Source organism: Mercenaria mercenaria, chromosome 6 (genome assembly GCF_021730395.1).
Source record: "Mercenaria mercenaria strain notata chromosome 6, MADL_Memer_1, whole genome shotgun sequence".
Taxonomy (NCBI): Eukaryota; Metazoa; Mollusca; class Bivalvia; order Venerida; family Veneridae; genus Mercenaria; species Mercenaria mercenaria.
The window spans coordinates 13,553,589-13,573,142 of record NC_069366.1 but is presented as its reverse complement, the minus strand read 5'-3'; the positions used below and the strand labels follow the sequence as shown (position 1 = coordinate 13,573,142).

Sequence of the window (19,554 nt, the reverse complement as noted above, 5' to 3'; positions counted from 1 at the left end):
CAGTACCGTTAGGGTTGGGACACTTTTTTGGCTTTAATGACAGTTGCTGAATTAATTATGTGTTTTCAAATGCAGGAAAGGAGTACATGACTGTATTAAAAATTAAAATTGAAATTAACAACAAAGTTAACATAAAAAAAGAAATCATTAAGCAAAGAAAGTAAAAGTAAAAGCAAATCAAAGGCTGTGGCATACGTAAAATTTAAAGACAATGAAACTGAAATGAGCCGAAAATACGAACAGTAAACTCTGCTTATTACAAACTCCTTGGGGACCTTTCATAATTATGTGCTCCTTACATCCCGAGTTACTTTAGTTATATCCACATAAAATGATTTACTTATAAATGTATGATATATGTAAACTGAAGAAAAGGAATACAACAAACAAGAATTATCAAGTCAGATATGATAAAAGTGGTGACCATCAATTTCACATTTATTTTCTACTGTTGTAGTTTTATATATTTTCCCTCCATATCTATTTTTCATTTATGAGCAAGTAACTGAACACAGTGACAGTCTTAATGATATTAATTCAAGAAAGTTGATTTTATCTTACATATCTTAGCTGGAAGAACCATATTATAAACTCAAAGACCATTTTACCTCTACAATCAATCTGTTTTCTGGTTACAATCATGGTAAGTCAGTTACATCCTTGAAAAGCGAGTTTATCTACATATATCATATAAATGCTCACTTTTATTAAGAATCAAATTTAAATCACACAAATACTGCAGAAAATTACATGTATTTTCGATGTATTTTATTTGCCATAAAGATATTAATGCAGGCTTAGATATTCATTTATGCAAGTCTGGCAGGGAAAAATATGATGCAGATGACAAAAGAAAAATCCAAAAACAACATATCTTTTAAAATACTGATACTAAAGAATATGTAGAACTTTATGAATACATGTACAGTATTGTCCAGTCTTCCTTTTCCGACAGGAATACTAATATATTGTTCACTTTACCTAAAGATTTGTTTCAACCGTTTATATGTACATTAAATAAAAAAAATTTAGGACCAGGCCAAACAAATATGTTAGTTATATCCAAAGCTGTTATAACCAGTATTTACTGTAAAATCTAAGAGTGCTCAGTAATAGAACATTGTTTACATTGTGGAGATCAGTGAATTATACCAGTCATTGCTACAGTTTGCAAGTTTTTAGTTCTCATATTTGTTGAACATAAGCACTATGTCCCAACCCTAACGCTACAAAGACAATTATCTTCATAAAAAAGTGTTAAAAATAAATAATGGTGGTACTATTAACTATATTAAAGTATGTTTTAAATGTTGCTTTGTTATGTTATTAACTAGTTATGTTGATATTTTTGAACATTCTTGTGACAATTTTTCAAGCTAATGAAAACGTTTCATTTTAAAACTTCCTTGTAGTGTAAGATTCTTGACAAGAAAGATCATACTTATTAATTTACTTTAAATAAGATTATTAAGGAACATTTAACAGTAAGTTGTGAAACAATATTACTGTACAAGGAATGTTTTAAATAAATCTAACCACTTAAAAGCAGCATTTTTATGTTACTGAAAAATGTCCCAACCCTAACATTTTTTGAAGATTCCCTCATTTTGTGATTTTTTCTTAGAAAGGTAAAGGGGAGAATATATTTTTATTGTTGTATTGATTAATTGTTCCCCCAAGGTTATGTTAGAGACACTAAAATGTGAACAACAGTGTTTTAAGCCTTTTGTTATTAGTAAACTTAAAACATTTGATATTTTCTTGATAAATACATGTAGCAAAAATAAATCGAAATCAGGTTCAGACTGTAATATTCTTTTATGTTTGCTGACCTAAGTTTCCCTGTATTATGTGAATACTTTCAGTTCTGAAGAAATATAATTATTAATAACACTAGTCATTTCCTAAATTCACATGCATATAACATGTCCCAACCCTAACAGTCAAATTAAAACTATTGGCTAATATCAGAAACTAATATCTTATGGGTGGTTCATATTAGAATAATGAAAATCCACACATACATAGATGTTGCATTGTTTTATGTGTTAAGCTGTTAGTTTTTATTCTAAATGTTCATAATTACTCAAAATAAAATTTCTATTTGTCATGATTGACTTTCTTCTATTCATTTTCTGAATTATTCTGAAAAAAAAATACTGAAAAGCAAATATGGCCCATGTAAAACACAGAAATCCATTTGTTCAAATCATGTGCACCCTAGAATAAGTTTATCTACTGTCAATCACCATTTACTTTGTGACTTTTTCAATGTAACTTTAGCAATTTTTCTTTAATTTTTGTATTAATTTGACAACATCCTTGTTGTGTTTTTCAAAAACGGTCAATTACTTTTCTAAAACCTAACATTTTTATAAACTTTGATGGTTATGCTGTCTAATGAAACTAAAAAAAGTTAATTCAAAGACAATATTTTTTTTGACAAAATGTCACACTTTATTTGCTCTAGGCCTTAAGAATTTAACCAAAAACTGCTAAGTTGAAAAAGGGGCATAATTTTGTAAAATGCGAAGTAGAGTTATTGAACCTTTGCACTGCATGTCATATCATGACAGTGAACAAGTGTGTGAAGTTTCAATCCTTTCCCATTAGTGGATACCGAGATACCAGCTTACATAGAAAAACTTAACCAAAAACTGCTAAGTCGAAAAAGGGGCATACTTTTGAAAAAAAAGTAGAGTTAAGGGACCTGCTTTGTGCATGTCAGACCATGACAGTGAACGAGTGTGAAAAGTGTCAATCCATTCCCATTAGTGAGTACTGCAGCATTCCCATTCACGCAAAAATCCGCGTAATTCACGCATAAAAAGTCACTTGCACGCAAGTTTTAAAATTCCACGGGTACAATGCACGCGTAAAAAATCTGACAGAAAATACATTGTTCGTCGATAAAGAGCCGAAATTCAAGTAATCAGACATTATTTTGATCCGTACACGCAAATTACCGCAATACACACTGCTGACAATTTGCTACATGTCAAGACGAGTTGAATTTACATGCCGATAGCATAATTTAAGCTCCGCCTACTCCAGGTACTTGTGCGATTTTCGCGAGAACTGTGACAGCGAATCAAATAATTTGTAAAACTAGACGTGATAGTATTCAGCCAATCAACGACGCAGTTGCATCTTTGACAATTTCCGATAATTGTCAACATGTGCGAGGCAAAAACAACGATTTTGGACGTTTTTTCAACAAGTTGTTGAATAATTAAGTGATCAGCTGGCGTCCACTACACAATTATTTGGTCTCCATTGTAAAAGAAAGACTCGTAAGCTGCTTGTTTATTAATATTTACAAAATGACCGGTTGCAGACTGACTTCCATCGGGCAATTTTTCATTTTTATTCGAGTCCGATACTATTCATGCTAAATAAGTATTACCCGCCGAGTTTTTATTTTATAACATTTTTTTTGTTGCTATAATGTTGCAGCAAGATATAGCAGCAAAAAAATGTTATAAAACCTCGGTGGGTGGTACTTATCAGCGTCTGCTTGAATTTTTGAAAACGTTTTTTTTTTTTCAGAACTATGGAATAAAGAAAAACTCTTTGCATGGAAAATGATTATCTAAGAAAATGAATGGTCACATCAATAGTTTTTATCCATATTGAAACAAGAAAATTATAGCCACCTTTTCAAATTGCTTCACAAGCTTGCTGGGTGTGTGTGGTGGGGGAGAGGGGGGGGTGTATACTGAGTTAGAAATGATGTTCATAAATTTCTATTTTTCAACTAGAAGTCTCTCCACTTTTCTATAAGGAGAAGTGACTTTTAGCTGTATCCCTATGGTGCATGTGTAAAACAAACCACTGTCATTAACACAGGCTGAATAAAAGTGTCACTTCCCATATACTTCTTTATAATTTTGTTTCAGTTGGAACATTTTTTTCAATTTGTATGGTTTGTACCCAACTTTTTTATCATGTACCCACATTTTCTAAAGTATGTGGGTACATGTACCCACTTTTTAAAAAGTCAGTGGGAATGCTGTAGTACTGTCTGAGATACCAGCTTACATACAAAACCTTAACCAAAAATTTCTAAGTCGAAAAAGGGGCATAATTTTGTAAAAACGCAAAATAGAGTTATCGAACCTGTGTAATGTAAGTCAGTTTATCACAGTGAATAAGTGTGTGAAGTTTCAATCCATTCCCACAAGTGGTTACTGAGATACCAGCTTACATACAAAACCTTAACCAAATCGGGGACGCCAACGCACAGGCGAATCCAATAGCTCTACTATTCTATGAATAGTTGGGCTAAAAACTGATTTGATATGCAATATCCATCCATATCATAGAGATACAGAGATGTGTTTGGAGACTGACAAAAATAGTTACATAAGTTTTTGAACTTCAGAAATAAAAATGGATTTACCAAAATTACTTCAGAAACTGTATTTGACCATAATAGATCAACAAACAAAAAAACCCAAAAAAACTGTATGCCCCGTATGATGACCTGTTAAGAGGAAATAGCTAATTAATGTATTTTTTTTCAGATTTAAGTTTACTGTCACTGACACCTTGACATGACTACAAGAACTATTATCTATTGACCTATGAAGCTTGAAGTCTGCAGGTCTTAGAGTATCCCAGTTATTGACAAGCAACAATTTTCAGCCTTATTAAAGGCAACTGTGACTTGACCTAACCACAAAAGCTTAATGGGTAATCTACTGACCACATGCAATCCTTTGCCAAGCCCTAAAAGGTACCGCCATGACCACAGGCAGTCATCCCATTGCCTTTATTTTAGTCTAAGGGGAATGGTAGCAGGGCCCCAGCGTCAGGCTGGGAAAATTATAGCACCATGACTAAAATGAGGGGCAATCATGTCAAAATAAAGCTGATTTTTTTTCATAAAGTTACACCAAAGAAGAAAATGACAAAAGCACACTATGTGTTTTTAATGGTAGTTTAAATAAGTAAACCCAGAGATGGATAGACAGACTGTCCAATTACAAAACAATATATATGGAGTTCCCATTCATTTTCTCTTCAAAAGTCCTATCTTTGCATTTTGACCAAAGCCATGAAACGCCCAGGAAACTCAAACAGTGACCCTGCAGTCTCAAGGTCAATTTGACCTTGACCTGTGACCTGCTTACCCTGAAGCAATACCTCTTATTATTGACCTCAGTTGATGTCAGACAGGCAAATATCCTGTAAGGAGGTAGATCCATCTGTTACTGACCTGAAATACATTTCATTTCAAAGGTCAATGTGACTTTGAATTTTGACCCAACAACCCTTGAAGCAACAGATATAAAGTACTGACCTGAGCAATCATCCTATAAAGTCTGACAGCTGTAGACCCACTGGTTAGTCAGTTTGGAAGCAAAAGTAATTTTAGTCTCAAGATCACCATGACCTCTGAGCCCCCTGACCCTCTCCTTCCAATCCAAAAAAGAGCTATTTCATGGGCCATCATTCTTAGTATTAAAACTCATACAAATTGTAACAAAAGCAAAATGCTAACAATATGCAAAACTAGCCTCCTGCACCTTCCTACAAAATTTAGTTGAAATCCGAAGTACTGGTAGTTTCAGAGTTGTCCAGAATAACTGTTAGTTAAGAAGAAAACCACAGAGCTCTGTCAGGAGACAGTGCTCTACCACTATCTAGATGCTGATCTAGCTATGAACGAAGAGTGTGTATTGTAATTTGACAATAAAACTATTTTCTTCAGAAGGAAAGAGATAAACTCAGGGCTCCAGATAATTTTTTTGGCCTATGAGTATTTACTCTTCATATCTTTTGTGAATGAGTAAAATGGTAAAATCTGAAATTGACTAGGAGTAATTTTATTCCTGAAAGTTTGTAAATGTGAAAAAAACAAAACAGAAATCAGTTTTATAACATATTTATTGGGTGTAACATATGCACCCATGCATTTGTTTGCAGCTCAGTTTCAATTCAACATTTAAGTTTTTGCTTCTTTTTTCTCCCTTGGCTTGCTTTGGTTTCACATTCGCTACCGAATCCAACAGAATATTCAATATACCTTTAGCTATGTTTTGGGGATCATTTTTGTTGGTTTAAAGAGAATGCGTAGAGTAATTGTTCACTTTTACATTCTTAGAAAGACATATTTTTGTTGTTTACTCCGGAACGGAAGTTGACATTTTAAATCGACACCGCTTTAAAATACACTACCGTACCATCAATATTAATTTCCAACTATTTGGTATACGCATGCATAGAGCGTGTAAAAAATAGTTTAACCTAGGTTTACAGAGCACCATTCAGTGCATGTGTACGTTCAATGTGGGATAATTAATGCCGACTGTGCTCTGTTACATAAAGCATCCAGACGATTCAGATTTTGTTTACGCTAGTAAAAAGTCATTGCGTGCGTTTTCTGTAATTTCATATACGTTTTTATACACTAAAAAATTATCAGACATGCGTATATGCATTGTCTCAAAGCGTAATTTACGCTAATACGCATCTTATCTGGAGCCCTGAACTTCATTTCTTTGGTATTTTATAAACAAAAAATGAGAAAAACCATACCATCATCTACAGCTGCTGATTTCACTGGCATGTTTGTAGTATCTTCCAGAACTCTCTTCCTTGGAGCTGGGTCTGGAGTCTTCCCGAGCTTCTGGTTGAGCATAGCTCTCCTTTGTCGAGTACGCTCAAGTAATTGCTGAAAAAGTAAACACAAACCATGGGGATTCATGCAAAGTTTCTTTCCTTTGTTTATAGGCCTCTTCCCCTCAGAAAATCTTTCAACTCAAGTAATTTCCCCCTAAAATTGACTTTACAACAGGAATCGTATTCCCCTTTGCCCAAGTACCAAGCATTCCATGACAACTCCCACCACCAATGAAATAACAGGCCAAGGCATCTTCCCCTCTTAAAAATTCCTACAATGTATTTGAGTGTCAGATTCAGATACAAGACATTTAAAATTTTGCAATAGGCACCTTTGTCCTTTCATGTATATATATCTGATCCCTTTATTTGAAATATATTTACTTGTAAGGTCAGCATATCTGTTGAAATACCAACAATGGGACATGTAATTTTTTTTATGAGAAAAACATGAACTTGTTAATCATATTTCATAGTTAAGCCATGAAAATCTCCCTCCAGGAGAAACAGGGAGAAGTTTGGCAAATGTGATCAGTATTAGTAATTAATGTCTCTTTACCCTTGCATTTAAGTCTGAAGACTGAAAGCTGTATTAGCTAAAAAGGCAAAAAAATTAAACATTTTCAATCCTTCTACTTCTTATGACATTCTCAGATCAAAAACGGTGGGGACAGATGTCCCCTTGGTAAGAAAAATGTGGGGACATTTTCGAAATTTTGGGGACAACAACTTTTGACCGTATGCCATTGAAATAGATCTGTAATATTACTACAATTCAAGTCTGTATTGTAGTCCAACCATTGATGCTCTTTAAAACTCTCAGGAAATTTGCAGTCACTTTTCTTTTTGACTTTATCTGAATTTTCTGCACCCTCTGTGGTTTGATTTTGTGACACATTCTCAGTTTTGGAGACAATTAGGGTAGAATGGTCGACAGCTTTTAAGCAGTCAAAGGACTCACTTTCAATTTCGCCTACAGAGACTGTGGGTGGAGAACTTCAACTGTCTACTGCCGGACAATCATCTAGCGATTATGACTGGCAGGCGCTGTCAGGAAACAGTGTTTTAGTAAAAATGTCACATGCAAAGTTAAAAAGATGGAAAGACCCAAAGTATACAGTTAAAATCAGTGGATTATAGTATTTAGAGAGAGTGCAAACCCAGCCCGCTGACAAATGTCTACAACATCGGGTTTCGTGTGGTCTATGGGGTTTTTAAGGACGCCTGGCCCACATTAAGTAAAATAGTTTGAACGTTTTTTTCGACTGCAGACGCAGAAACGTAGCTTAAAAGTGTTCATTGTTTTTTTTTAGTGGTGCAGTCTGCATAGTTAGGATTTAGAAATGGTTGTCATTTGGGCAACCAATTTACCATTTGGTTGCCCGAAGTAAAGTGTTTGCCCGAAATTTTTCTTGAAAAGTTCTACATGCAAGGAAGCTTGTACGTACTTCTTCTTTGCATCAGTCGGTCTTTTGTTTTTCTGGACTTTACCTTGTATAGCCACCTTATATATGTTTACATTTTGTACACGACTCAGTGAAAACATCAACAACTGAAACGGAAGCAATAATAATTGGCGTCCCTCAACATGCATGTGCATGCCTACAGACACAGGTACCAGTTACAATTACTTACGAGAGGGGGGTTACTGTATTGACAACTGCCGATAAATTGAGATGGTGTGCTGGTATTTTCTCACGCATTACAAAGATAATTTTATCCATATTTTTCTGGCATTTTGATGGAAATTTTTATTTGTCAGTCGGACAAGCCAACATTCTAAAAGTGGTTGTCCAGGCCAAACCATGGTCGTCCTGGGCAATCGGACAACCACTAATTTCGCAGACTGGTGGTGGATCAAGAATGACGTTTTGACGGAAACTTCTATTCAGAGGCGGAAGAACAAGAGCTGTCACAGGAGGCAGCGTGCTCGACTATTTCGATGCTGGATAGTGAAACTGGGCACATCTGAGGAACCTGGAGCTGTCACTGGAGTGTTTAATGACTCCAATGGTGGATGAAGCTAATGCTTAATAGCTTGAGTCTGTGTCAAAAATATTAAGTTATAAGACAGATAAAGATAAAGTGTATCAAAACTCTAAATAAGTACTATTCTAAGCAAAAAGGGGGCATAATTCATAAAATATTGGTGCAAGAGTTATACACCTTGTGTCATATGATGAGGGTGATGATGTGGAACAACTACTTCAAGTTTGAATCAAATCCATTTAGTTATAACTAAGATATAGTGAAAATGTATCAAAATTAACCTTTAATTCTAAGTAAAAGGGGGCATAATTTATGAAAAATTGGTGCCAGAGTTATGCCCCTTGTGTCATATGATGTGGGTAATAGGCGGAACAACTATTTTAAGTTTGAATCAAATCCATTCAGTAATAACTGAGATATAGTGTAAGTGCACCAAAACTTCAACCTGAAATTCTAAGTAAAAGGGGAGATAATTCATTATTGATGCAAGAGTTATGGCTCTTGTGTCATATATGATGTGAGTGATGATGTTGAACAACTATTTTTAGTTTGAATCAAATCCATTTAGTAATAACTTAGATAGAGTGAAAGTGCATCAAAACTTTAACCTGAAATTCTAAGTATAAGTAGGGGATAATTCATTAATATTGATACCAAAGTTAGGCCAAAAAAAAAAATATGTATGTTTCCTGTGACATGCCAGAAAAAAATAGGGTAGGTAGGTCGATTTTTTTTTTTTTTTTTCTTTTTTTTTTTATTTAGAATACACATCTTTACAGTAGAGGAATTCCCTTGTCTTTGCTTTTGCCTATTGTCTTACCAATACATATAATTATGTCTTTACTAGATGGCAGATGCTATACACTTTAAATACACTGCTTTTTATATACCCTTTGGCTTTTAGTCAAATTTTTAAATACATGCCGTCAGAATATTTCAACAGATGCACCTTTGGGTTTCCATTGGTTCAAGCCTAGCTTAAACTCATGATTTTTTATGTCAAGGCAGGGGTGTAATTTTTTTTCCACACCACCTGCCCTGCAGGACTACTAACCACTAAAATCTGCTTGCCCTTAGTGAACAGTCACTTGCCCTTATAATTGACATGTTTAATATTGTCACTTTTGTGAAAGGAGTATTATACAATAAGTAAATTTCAAATGTAACACTCAGTAGACAAATACTATTCTCTTGTACCCTACATTTCCTTTTTAAGGTGGCATATTTGTTCTTCTTAAATTTCCTTTTTACAGCAGATATTTTTATTTTTCTTTCCTGTATTTTTGTCAGCAGCACCAGCCAGTTGCTCTCCAAAATAACTGCAGCGATAGTAATAATAATTAAAGTCTATCCCCTCCCGTATTTTCCTAACCTATTAGGACAGCATAAAATATTTAGTTATTTTCATTTTCTCAAGACTTATTTCCCGAAAATAATTATTTTGAAAAGTGTCCCCAAAATATGGACATAATTATCATCATCCACACACCCTTTGTGAAAGCGGGAAAAAAACAATTATCGGAAAGTATTCAGTTTATAAGCTAAGTAACTGGCCTTGTTTTCATCATTAATTAACACCGGCCAAAGAGCTAACAGAAGTGTGTCGGTATCATGGCATCTGAAGAGAAGATCAAAGCGGTATAGTTGCCCGAGATTGTCATGGCATTACGTCATGTTTTCGCGCCATGTGAAACATCACTGTTTGATCGTACCGCCTCGCTTCTTTAAATTGTTGAGAAGAAAACAATAAAAAAGTTTCTTCTTTATTTTTTTTAAAAGCGAATGTACAACATCACGAATGACCTCTGTGACCTGTTTGCCCTCAAAGAATTTACATTATTGTTAGAGAAGAATATCTTACAAAGTGTCGTGTCAAAAATAATACTTGTACTGAAAGATTCATTTAAAACTTAATTAAAAACCGCAACAACATCATACTGCGTTATTCTAAAGCCACATTTCTATTTACATTCACGAGGTCACGTAACCTATTCTGCCGCGCTAACAGAAATCTGTTTGCGAAAAATCGTTTTACTCCATGTATTTAAATTGCTGCCGCTTTTTCATTATTTAAGATTTTTTAATTCTGTTTTTTATACTTTCTGTTCAAAAGTCTGAATTTTATGACCATATTATGTATCATTTATTTACTTTAAGAAAGAAATAAGTAATTAAGATCGCGCTGTTTGAAATGTTACAAGTGATTACATGAAAATTCGGCCGTTTTTATAGAATTTTGCCTACATTTTTGTCAATGTCTTATTAAAATTATTATAGAATTTAAACTGTATTACTTCTTAAGCGGTGTTGAAAATTTGAAGCGATTATATCAAAAAATGAATGCACCATGCGCGTTTTTTGTGTTCGTGTCGATAAACAAAAGTAACGGCGAGATTAGATATTACGATAGGTCGCACGTGCTCGTGGAATGGAAAATTACCGGCATGACGTTTTGATATCCTTATGATTCGCGGGTTAATTCCAGTCAATCCAGGTATTTTTTCGTGATATAATTTCTGAATTTGGTAAAGTTACGACGTTAAAACCACTCGCCCGATCGGTCGAGTATACAGCGAAGTCCACTCGTCCAAAGAGCTATAAAAATAAATATTCTTTGACTCGTCCTATCCAGAATTTAACTCGTCAATGTACGATGGAGGTGAATACAGAACTGTCAGATCCTTCACAAGAAACTGCCTGTCGGCGGGTGGACTTGTTCAAAAAGCCCGGTGAATGTACATCGATCCGATGTTCCTAAATGAGAGCATATAATTTTTTTCGTACCCGCAAATTTTCGTCCGAAAAAAAGTTTAGGGTCGGGGGCTAAAATTAGGGTCGGTCGGGTCACCAGAAACATACATATTTTTTTTTAACGCCTTATCGACCTTGTGTCATATGATGTGGAACAACTAATTTCAGTTTGAATCAAATCCATTTAGTAATAATTAAGATAGAATTAAAGTGCACCAAAACTTTAACCTGAAATTCTAAGTAAAAATGGGGGATAATTCATGACATACTGGTGTGAGAGTTATGGCCCTTGTGCCATATGATGTGGGTGATGATGAGGAATAACTAGTTTAAGTTTGAAACAAATCCATCAAGTAATTACAGAGATAAGGAGAAAAAAGAGAAAGTGTAAATAAACTTTAACCAAGGTGGGGACGGGGAAGGACGCAGATGCCGGGTTGAGTAGGATAGCTCTCCATATACTTTGTATAGTTATGAACGCTTCGTGCTCAGTTCTGGTTGTCCCATACGCACATTTATCAGATCAGAGAGATGGCCTGTTTGCACCAGCTGGTTCATTTAAACCAGGCTGGTCCAGTTGACCCATAACAAGACATGTACACATGGGCCTATTGAACCATATTTGTCATAAATGTCAAATTGTGATGAAAAACTTGTATAAATATGCTCTCAGAAACGCATTCGCAATCTTGTTTTGTCGTGTACGCTTATTTCTGAGCATGCACTTCGTGCTAAGACAAGTTATATATATGCTGCCATAACTAGATTTTTGCCGCAGAACGAAGATAATATGGAACAGATTTAGAACTGTCAGTAAAGCATGAATTATTTTCATCAAAGTTCAAAAAGGTCATCTCTCTAACCTGTTCATGCCAAGCATTTTTGTTATGCAGCAACTAATGGCATGCTTCTTGACCAATTTAAGTGTGACATTTGTGATTCTTCTGCAAGATTCCCACGATATCGCAGCCTTGGCAGAACACTGCACACTGATTACTCTATTATTTCTCTTGTGTTTTATCCAAGTTGGTCTGCTCAACTGTGAAGCCACAAAACGGGCTTGGCCCCCTACATGTCTTTGCTTTCAGTACACAATGTGGGTTTTAAAACTTGATAAATATATACTGCCTTCAATTTGACAAACTGCAGAGTTCATAAACCCTTAAATTTAGAAGGAAGTTGGGTCGATAATTAATGAGGACGAATCTGAAAGTTTTAAACGATTAGCAGCAATAATTCGTACATTACCTCTGTAAAACTATCCGTTTGCATTGTATATTAACAAAACAACACTGAATATGGAACAAATGTAATACTTATTTCCAATATATTACAGAACCATTTTGAAATTATGACGGCCGCATTTTATTTTTTTTAAATGCCGAATACATTATTCCGGATATTCGCGCTCGGTTTACTGAATAACACAGCTAGCATTTACCGTTAAATACAGCTTAATCCGCACAACAACAGATGAATGTTAAAACTTCTCACCTCTGTGTAAGGATCCATTGTCTTGTGATCACAACATCAAAACAATGCAGGAGAATTTCGTGTATATTTTCAAAAGATCCGCTAGTGTTTGAAATTGGCGGTTGCAAGTAACGCAAAATCACGAACAGGTGTACGGGATTTGAAAATTTGACAGACGCTCATAAAATTTCGCCTAGGCAAACGTATCGACAACCATGATTTAATTATCACATGATTTCTAAAAATAGATTGCAGCTAATCCCTGTACCCTACCCTACAATATCCGCATGGTTTGGCTATCATTTGAAAAATATTTCCCGCTCGTTTCATTTTTCGTTGCAAATAGTACGTAAAGAGAACGTGGAAGTAAATGATGAAATGATACTTAATACAGATCTATAATTTTTTTAAACGGCAAACTTCTTTATTTATATCAAAGAGCTATAAAAATAAATGTATTTTTATACTTCTTTGTTTATATATTTAGTTTAAACTCCCAACCAGTGGTGTTTCTGCCACTGACTACCCCACCATGCATATTCTTTCTTTATGTACGTTTGTGTCTGTTTGTTACTTCTAAGTTATTAAATTGCATTCGTTTATGTTAGTGTGTACATGTGTGTACTCAGCCACTGTGCACATACAGTTTCACATGTGGAATGCTGTAAAGTAGAGACTTACCCTAAGTCCTCTTTACACAAGGGAAACAATCTGTTTATAGAGTGAAAGTATTGAGTTAACACCGTTTGTCAATCCTAATCCTGCCTATATTATATCAGTGCAATGGAAAAGTAAGCTATCTATGTTAAATTCTATGCAGGATAACGTAATCATGCATCTAACAGGCCTGAAATTGATTTCTTTGATTTTCTCATATTTCTAAATATTTTTCATGATCCATTTTCCATATACTTCGACGCATATCTATTGGTAGCAGAGATTGTTCTCTTTCCAGCTGTGGCTTTTTCAACTTACTTTACCTTGTGCAGTTCTTTGGGTTTTGTCCTTACTTTTTAAGGATGTAGGATGGATTTTTTCTACAGTTAAGAACTATTTCATACTCTGTGAGCTTGAAGAACATTAATAAATTAGTTTCTAAGACAAATAAGAGCAGAAAAAACACAGGTCACCGCGCTCATTTTTACTGATTTTATAGGGCATTTTCTTCACCCAATGATTAAGCATTTCTGATATTAAGTAAAACTGAAAAATTGGGGGTTACTTTTTAAAACATATAGTATCCCACTTAATGTTATATGGCTTTCAAGTCTTGAAGGTCACTATGAATACATGATGATATCAGTATTATATAAACAGAAATGTCACTATCAAATCTTTTTCATTTTTACATAATTACGTAAAATTTAACCTCATCTACTTTTTTTTTCAATGAAAAAAAAATGCATTTAAATCTAAAAAAACTGTTGTCATGCCAATAAACAAAATTGATGCAAAGTTAATAAACTTTGAATCCATGAAAATAACTACATTTATAATATCTCAAAAATGCATAGTTGTGAGCATTTTATATCTTTATGAATTCTATGAAAGCTCTTCTTGGAACATCAAATAGAGATAAAATACTGGATATTTTCTATTTATATACAATAATGATCTGATGTTCCAGCAATATACTGTGCTAAAATAAAGTCCGAAACATATTTAAGGCCTTACTGGGATTCGAGATCAGAACCTCGCACACCTAAGACATGTACCTACCACATTGCTAGTATTACAGCATTTTGTACAGTTGTGCAGTGTAAGTTCACGCTAATCATTTACCACCCTGCATTACGTGGAATGGAATAATTTTGTCACAATGACATGTATAGAGTATTCCAGACCACAAGTGTATTGAATATGTTAGGTAATGGCAAATTTAGTGTAAACAAAAAAATATAGTCGTCTTTCCAACATTTCTAATATGTCAAAACTGCCCAAATTATTCTGACATTTCTTTTAGAGTATGAACTTACTAAATGGCTGTATCGATGAAATTAAACGTAACTTTTACTTGCACTTTTATTTAGATTTCCCCTTTAACAGCAAGCAAACAGTCTATTTTCATCATTTTATATTTATTTATTATCTTTCTGGCAAATGTTCCATTGTTGACTTTGCCAAGGAAAAGGATCTGCGATGTCGGAAGTGTACGTATCAGACAGTCCGAGCAGTGGGGTACCGGTTCCACTCCAGGAGCCACCTGACCGGGGTTACCGAGGCGATGGCCTTGTGGGATTGATGATGGGACAGGCAATTCTGGTTTAAAGAGATGTTACCATGAATTAGTTGCCATTCCCAAAGAAGGCTTCTTAGTTCCCCTCACTCGCCCAACACGTCACTTCCTTTCCCTCTGTTACAAGATATTCACGGCAACTACAGATTACTTAAAGTATTCTTTCTTCCCCAGAACAGTGTATCACTGGAATTATCTCCCTCCTGCTGCTGTCCACCTCCCAAACCCTGAGCAGTTCAATATATGCAGCCATTTGCTGTATTGATCTTGTCTCACCTTAAAGTGCCTGATAGCTGCTTTTAAACTTTTAATTTTAACCAAGCTATTTTTCCTTGCTTTTAATTAAAAATCTTTTTACAGTTCAGTCTTTTAATATTCTTTGTGGTTTGACGGGCCGAATGTCTACGTCCCCGTGAGGGGTTTGACATTAACGGAAGATAGATAGATAGGATGTACTGTGTGGGTACGGTAGGGGGATTTAGGAAGAACCTAAAAATAATCTTTGACAATCACATGACGGATCACATGATACATTGCACAGAATGGAGGATTCAAAGAGGAAGATTTTGTGTAGCGTTTTACTCGTGTTTATTTGTTTAATCCAAGGTTGTCATTCAGATTCAAATGGAGGATCAACATGCGCAAGTAATTTGTTTCAATATTTGATTTGAAAAAAACATCACACATATTTGATTTAATATAAAATGGCCGGACGAACAGCTTACTCTAGCTCAGAGAAATATATATCAGAAAATAATAATAGTGTCAGTTAAGTTATGGTAGCCAGAACAAGTATGTTTATAGCTAGTTTCAAAGAGCACAATATAGCTTATAAGAATATTGACTTCAAGGTAGATGGATATTTTCTTGGGGCGGGAATTTCCGTTGATATTTACCTGTGATTCATTCCCTTCATGGGAAAAACCCTTGAATTGCACAAAATAGGAAGTAGTGGGATATATTACAAAAATGACTCTAAATCAAAGAAAAATGCTGTTTAATGATTTGTGACAAAAACATCAAATAACTGAATGTTAATTAATGTTTCAATCCCTGCCTACTGCCAGAGTCACTCAAAATGATAATGAAAGACCCTGATACTGAAAACCCCTCATAAGAGTGTTATAGGCCACAGGAATAATTAAGTGCAGGTCAGAAATGTAAGTATAAACAGTGAGTCCAGCCCATAACTTCTTGCTTGGTTGTAACATGTAAAAGAAGGGAATAATGCTTCACCTATCATATGGCTTGCCTTTGAACCATTTCAACTTTGTTTACAGTCACATACATGAACGAGAAATATACTGCACATGCAGGTAATTATCACAGGTACACATGATATAGTTCACTAGTTTATAATAATTTATATTAGGTCTGCAAGTTCTTCAACTTATATTAATCAGTCTGTACACCTCATTCATGCTGGAATCCATGGCCATGTGGGTATGTGGGAAGAGAAGCCAGTTTCCCTTTAAATGCTGAGTGCCAACCAAGGGAGCCACTGGTACCATTGTTCACGTCCTTGGTATGTCACAGCCTGGATAAACCCACAACCTCTGGCACTCAGAGTGGATGCCTACCACTAGGCTATTGAGGCTGTGTAGTTAACAGTTCAGAAATGTCTTCTTCTTCTTGTTGTTCGCGGCTGTGTAGTCATAGCGATATTGCATGGTGCTGTGGTTCGTTAAGAGAGTGCCAATGGCCCAGCACCTCTGTCGTCAACTCTCTAGGTTTCTTTCGGGGTTACCTCACCCTTAGTTCCGAGTTAAAAACCCTATCCTGGGAACACAGGAGCTATTTGTCCCATAGCTGGGGGTCTGTTCATAGGCATCAGGATGTGTCCACACACCGGTGGGCCTGGCATGTCACATGTCTGGGGGCAGACCTCCTCCAAGTCCCCTGCAATTCTGCCTGAGGCCGCAAGGTGCTCAGTTACCGTATGGCACCAAAGGGCTTGTCTGCAGAGAGGCTATTTACTGGCAGGGAAGACTTACGCACTCGGCTCCTTTTTCACCAGAAGGCTAGCCAGCGGTGGAGGCTGAAAGCGGAAGGTGACAAACACACAACACACAGCACACCACACTTGACGCATCAGCAGACCAATTGCCACACAGTTCAGAAATGGATTTTCTACTTTACATAGTCAATCAACCTATGTCAGACTCAATGATATATCTAAAAATATCTTTTCAGGATCTTTAGGTTTCATGTTCATTATTGAATGAAATGCTCTGTGAACTAAAACTATGCATTTTGCTACATAAAGGAATTTATTTCATCTTTCAGTTAAAATGACCATAATTTAAGATAAGATAAGCTGCGCCATGAGAAAACCAACATAATGGCTTTGCGCCCAGCATGGATCCAGACCAGCCTGCTCATCCATGCAGTCTGGTCAGGATCCATGCTGTTCGCTAACGGTTTCTCTAATTGCAATAGGCTTTGAAAGCAAACAGCATGGATCCTGACCAGACTGCGCAGATGCGCAGGCTGGTCTGGATCCATGCTGGTCGCAAAGGCACTATGCTGGTTTTCTCATGGTGTGGCTCAAATTTATTTTAAGTCAGGAAGACTGTACAACAAAGGAACATAGGTGGGAAGACTTATAAGCTTGATAAACAGTAGTTAACAGAATCAATACAAATGTATAATGAGCTGTAAAAGATACTATTATTAGCAGAATGATCTGAGTTATAGCCAGCTAGCTGACACAAAACATCTGACATTATTCTATGTTTAAATGATAAAAAGAAATGTATCTGATGTCAACCCTAGGTTTTGAAGAACAAATACATGTATATATGTGCTAAAAACAGACACCAGGCATATTGAGGCATAATAATATAATAATTAATTAGAAGTTCTGTAGATTGGACAATGATTAACTGAAAAAAATACAAAACAGATGCTGTTTGTTCACTAAGTTGTATCTGTTAAACATGTCATATGGTCAGTCATTGCCTGAGGCAAAGTATTGTGTATTATTGTCATTATTCCCTTTCAATGTCATTGACTTCCCATCTTATTGTTTTTAACACAAGTGAATGTGTATAAAGGGATAATGAAAATAAATGTAGTATGAAGGGGATGTTACTATAGCTAAAATATAAAATTTTGGTCTCAATTATATTTCCCAGTATTCCCGTCCATCCTTGAAAGTATAAGTATTTCCCGCTTTAATGCCAACCCTGGCTAATTGTAGAGTTGCTCTGTTGAAGAGACACTCACTTTTTTGTCTGATGATATACACAAATAATGCTTATACATGATTTACATTAAATACCAATGACACTTTTAAAATATTTGTGATAAAAAAGTTATTTATATTGAACAAAAATCATTATATATGGGGCATACATTTTTCTGTTATATTCTGTACTAAATAATTGCTTATACATAACAATCGTGTCTCATTTCTCCTTCATCACTCTTAAATATTCAATGATGCTTAGTATTTTTATTTTGAAATATCCATAACTTGTGTCACAATTTTACATGCTACAATGTGTTACATTTAATAGCAATGTGTTAATGCTTTGAAAACAATGCAATGTCTAGAATGCCCTTAAATGATATATAGCTAAAACTGACTAGCTGTATTAACAGAATGCTTCTGTATTTCAGCATGTGATGTATTGATGGGTCTGGTAGAACAAACGGCTGTTATACACAATGAGACACTCATCAACTCTCTAGAGAGACTGTGTAACTACCTTCCAGACCAGTTCAAGAATCCATGCATGAGATTTCTTGAGTATATTGGACCAATCCTAATTGAAATGTTAGTGTACCATGACCAACCCTAATTTAAATGTTAGTGTTCCTTGCATGACCAAGTCTAATTGCAATGTTAGTGTCCCTCTACCACCTGTTATTAAAATTTTAGTGTCCCATGACAAATTCTGATTGTCTTAGTGTCCATAGACAAGTTGTAATTCAGATTTTAGTGTAAGTAGTCCAACTTTTAGGAACTGTTCTTTGATAGTCCCATCTTGTTTTTAGACTGTTATGTTCACAGTTTTAGACAAGATTGATCTAAAATTTTATTTTTTATGCCCCCACTTTGGGGGGGGGGGCATATAGATTTGCCCTTGTCCGTCCGTCCGTCCGTCCTTCCAAGAATGTTGTGTCGTGCCTAGCTCCAAAAGTATTTGACGTAGAGTCACAAAACTTTACAGGAATGTTGGTCAGCATGTGTAGTTGTGCACCTGGGGTTTCGCGTCCGGATTCATCCAGTCCTGTAGGAGTTATGGCCCCTGACTTAGTAAAAAATTGGTCATTTTAATGTTGTGTCGTGCATAGCTCCAAATGTATTTGACCTAGAGTCACCACAGTTTACAGGAATGTTGGTCAGCATGTGCAGTTGTGCACCTGGGGTTTCGCATCCGGATTCATTCAGTCTTGTAGGAGTTATAGCCCCTGACTTAGTTAAACTCATGGTAGCTCCAAAGTATTTGACCTAGAGTCACCAAGGTTTA

General features: G+C 35.4%; 2 protein-coding genes across 7 annotated transcripts in view; one reads left to right on the top strand and one right to left on the bottom strand.

Annotated features, from left to right (window-relative positions):
* Nucleotides 1–12,987, bottom strand: part of LOC123549625 (anillin-like) — a 67,439-nt gene extending 54,452 nt beyond the window's left edge. For 3 of the 5 annotated variants that reach the window (XM_053545149.1, XM_045337854.2, XM_053545152.1), the window contains exons 1-2: nucleotides 12,616–12,779; nucleotides 6,544–6,679 (exon numbers count right to left, since the gene is read on the bottom strand). In XM_053545149.1, coding sequence (XP_053401124.1) covers nucleotides 6,544–6,679; nucleotides 12,616–12,639 — 160 coding nt within the window. In that variant the 5' untranslated portion in view covers nucleotides 12,640–12,779. Of the gene's footprint in view, nucleotides 1–6,543; nucleotides 6,680–12,615; nucleotides 12,780–12,861 lie in introns of those variants that run through there. The other 2 variants (XM_053545150.1, XM_053545151.1) reach the window with 2 other exon arrangements.
* Nucleotides 12,988–15,586: 2,599 nt separating this feature from the next.
* The window catches only part of LOC123549627 (acyloxyacyl hydrolase-like), a 32,084-nt gene continuing 28,116 nt past the window's right edge, over nucleotides 15,587–19,554 (top strand). Inside the window, exons 1-2 of one of the 2 annotated variants that reach the window (XM_045337855.2) lie at nucleotides 15,587–15,721; nucleotides 18,701–18,857. In XM_045337855.2, the coding sequence (XP_045193790.2) occupies nucleotides 15,619–15,721; nucleotides 18,701–18,857 (260 nt within the window). In that variant the 5' untranslated portion in view covers nucleotides 15,587–15,618. Of the gene's footprint in view, nucleotides 15,722–16,039; nucleotides 16,237–18,700; nucleotides 18,858–19,554 lie in introns of those variants that run through there. The other variant, XM_045337856.2, reaches the window with a different exon arrangement.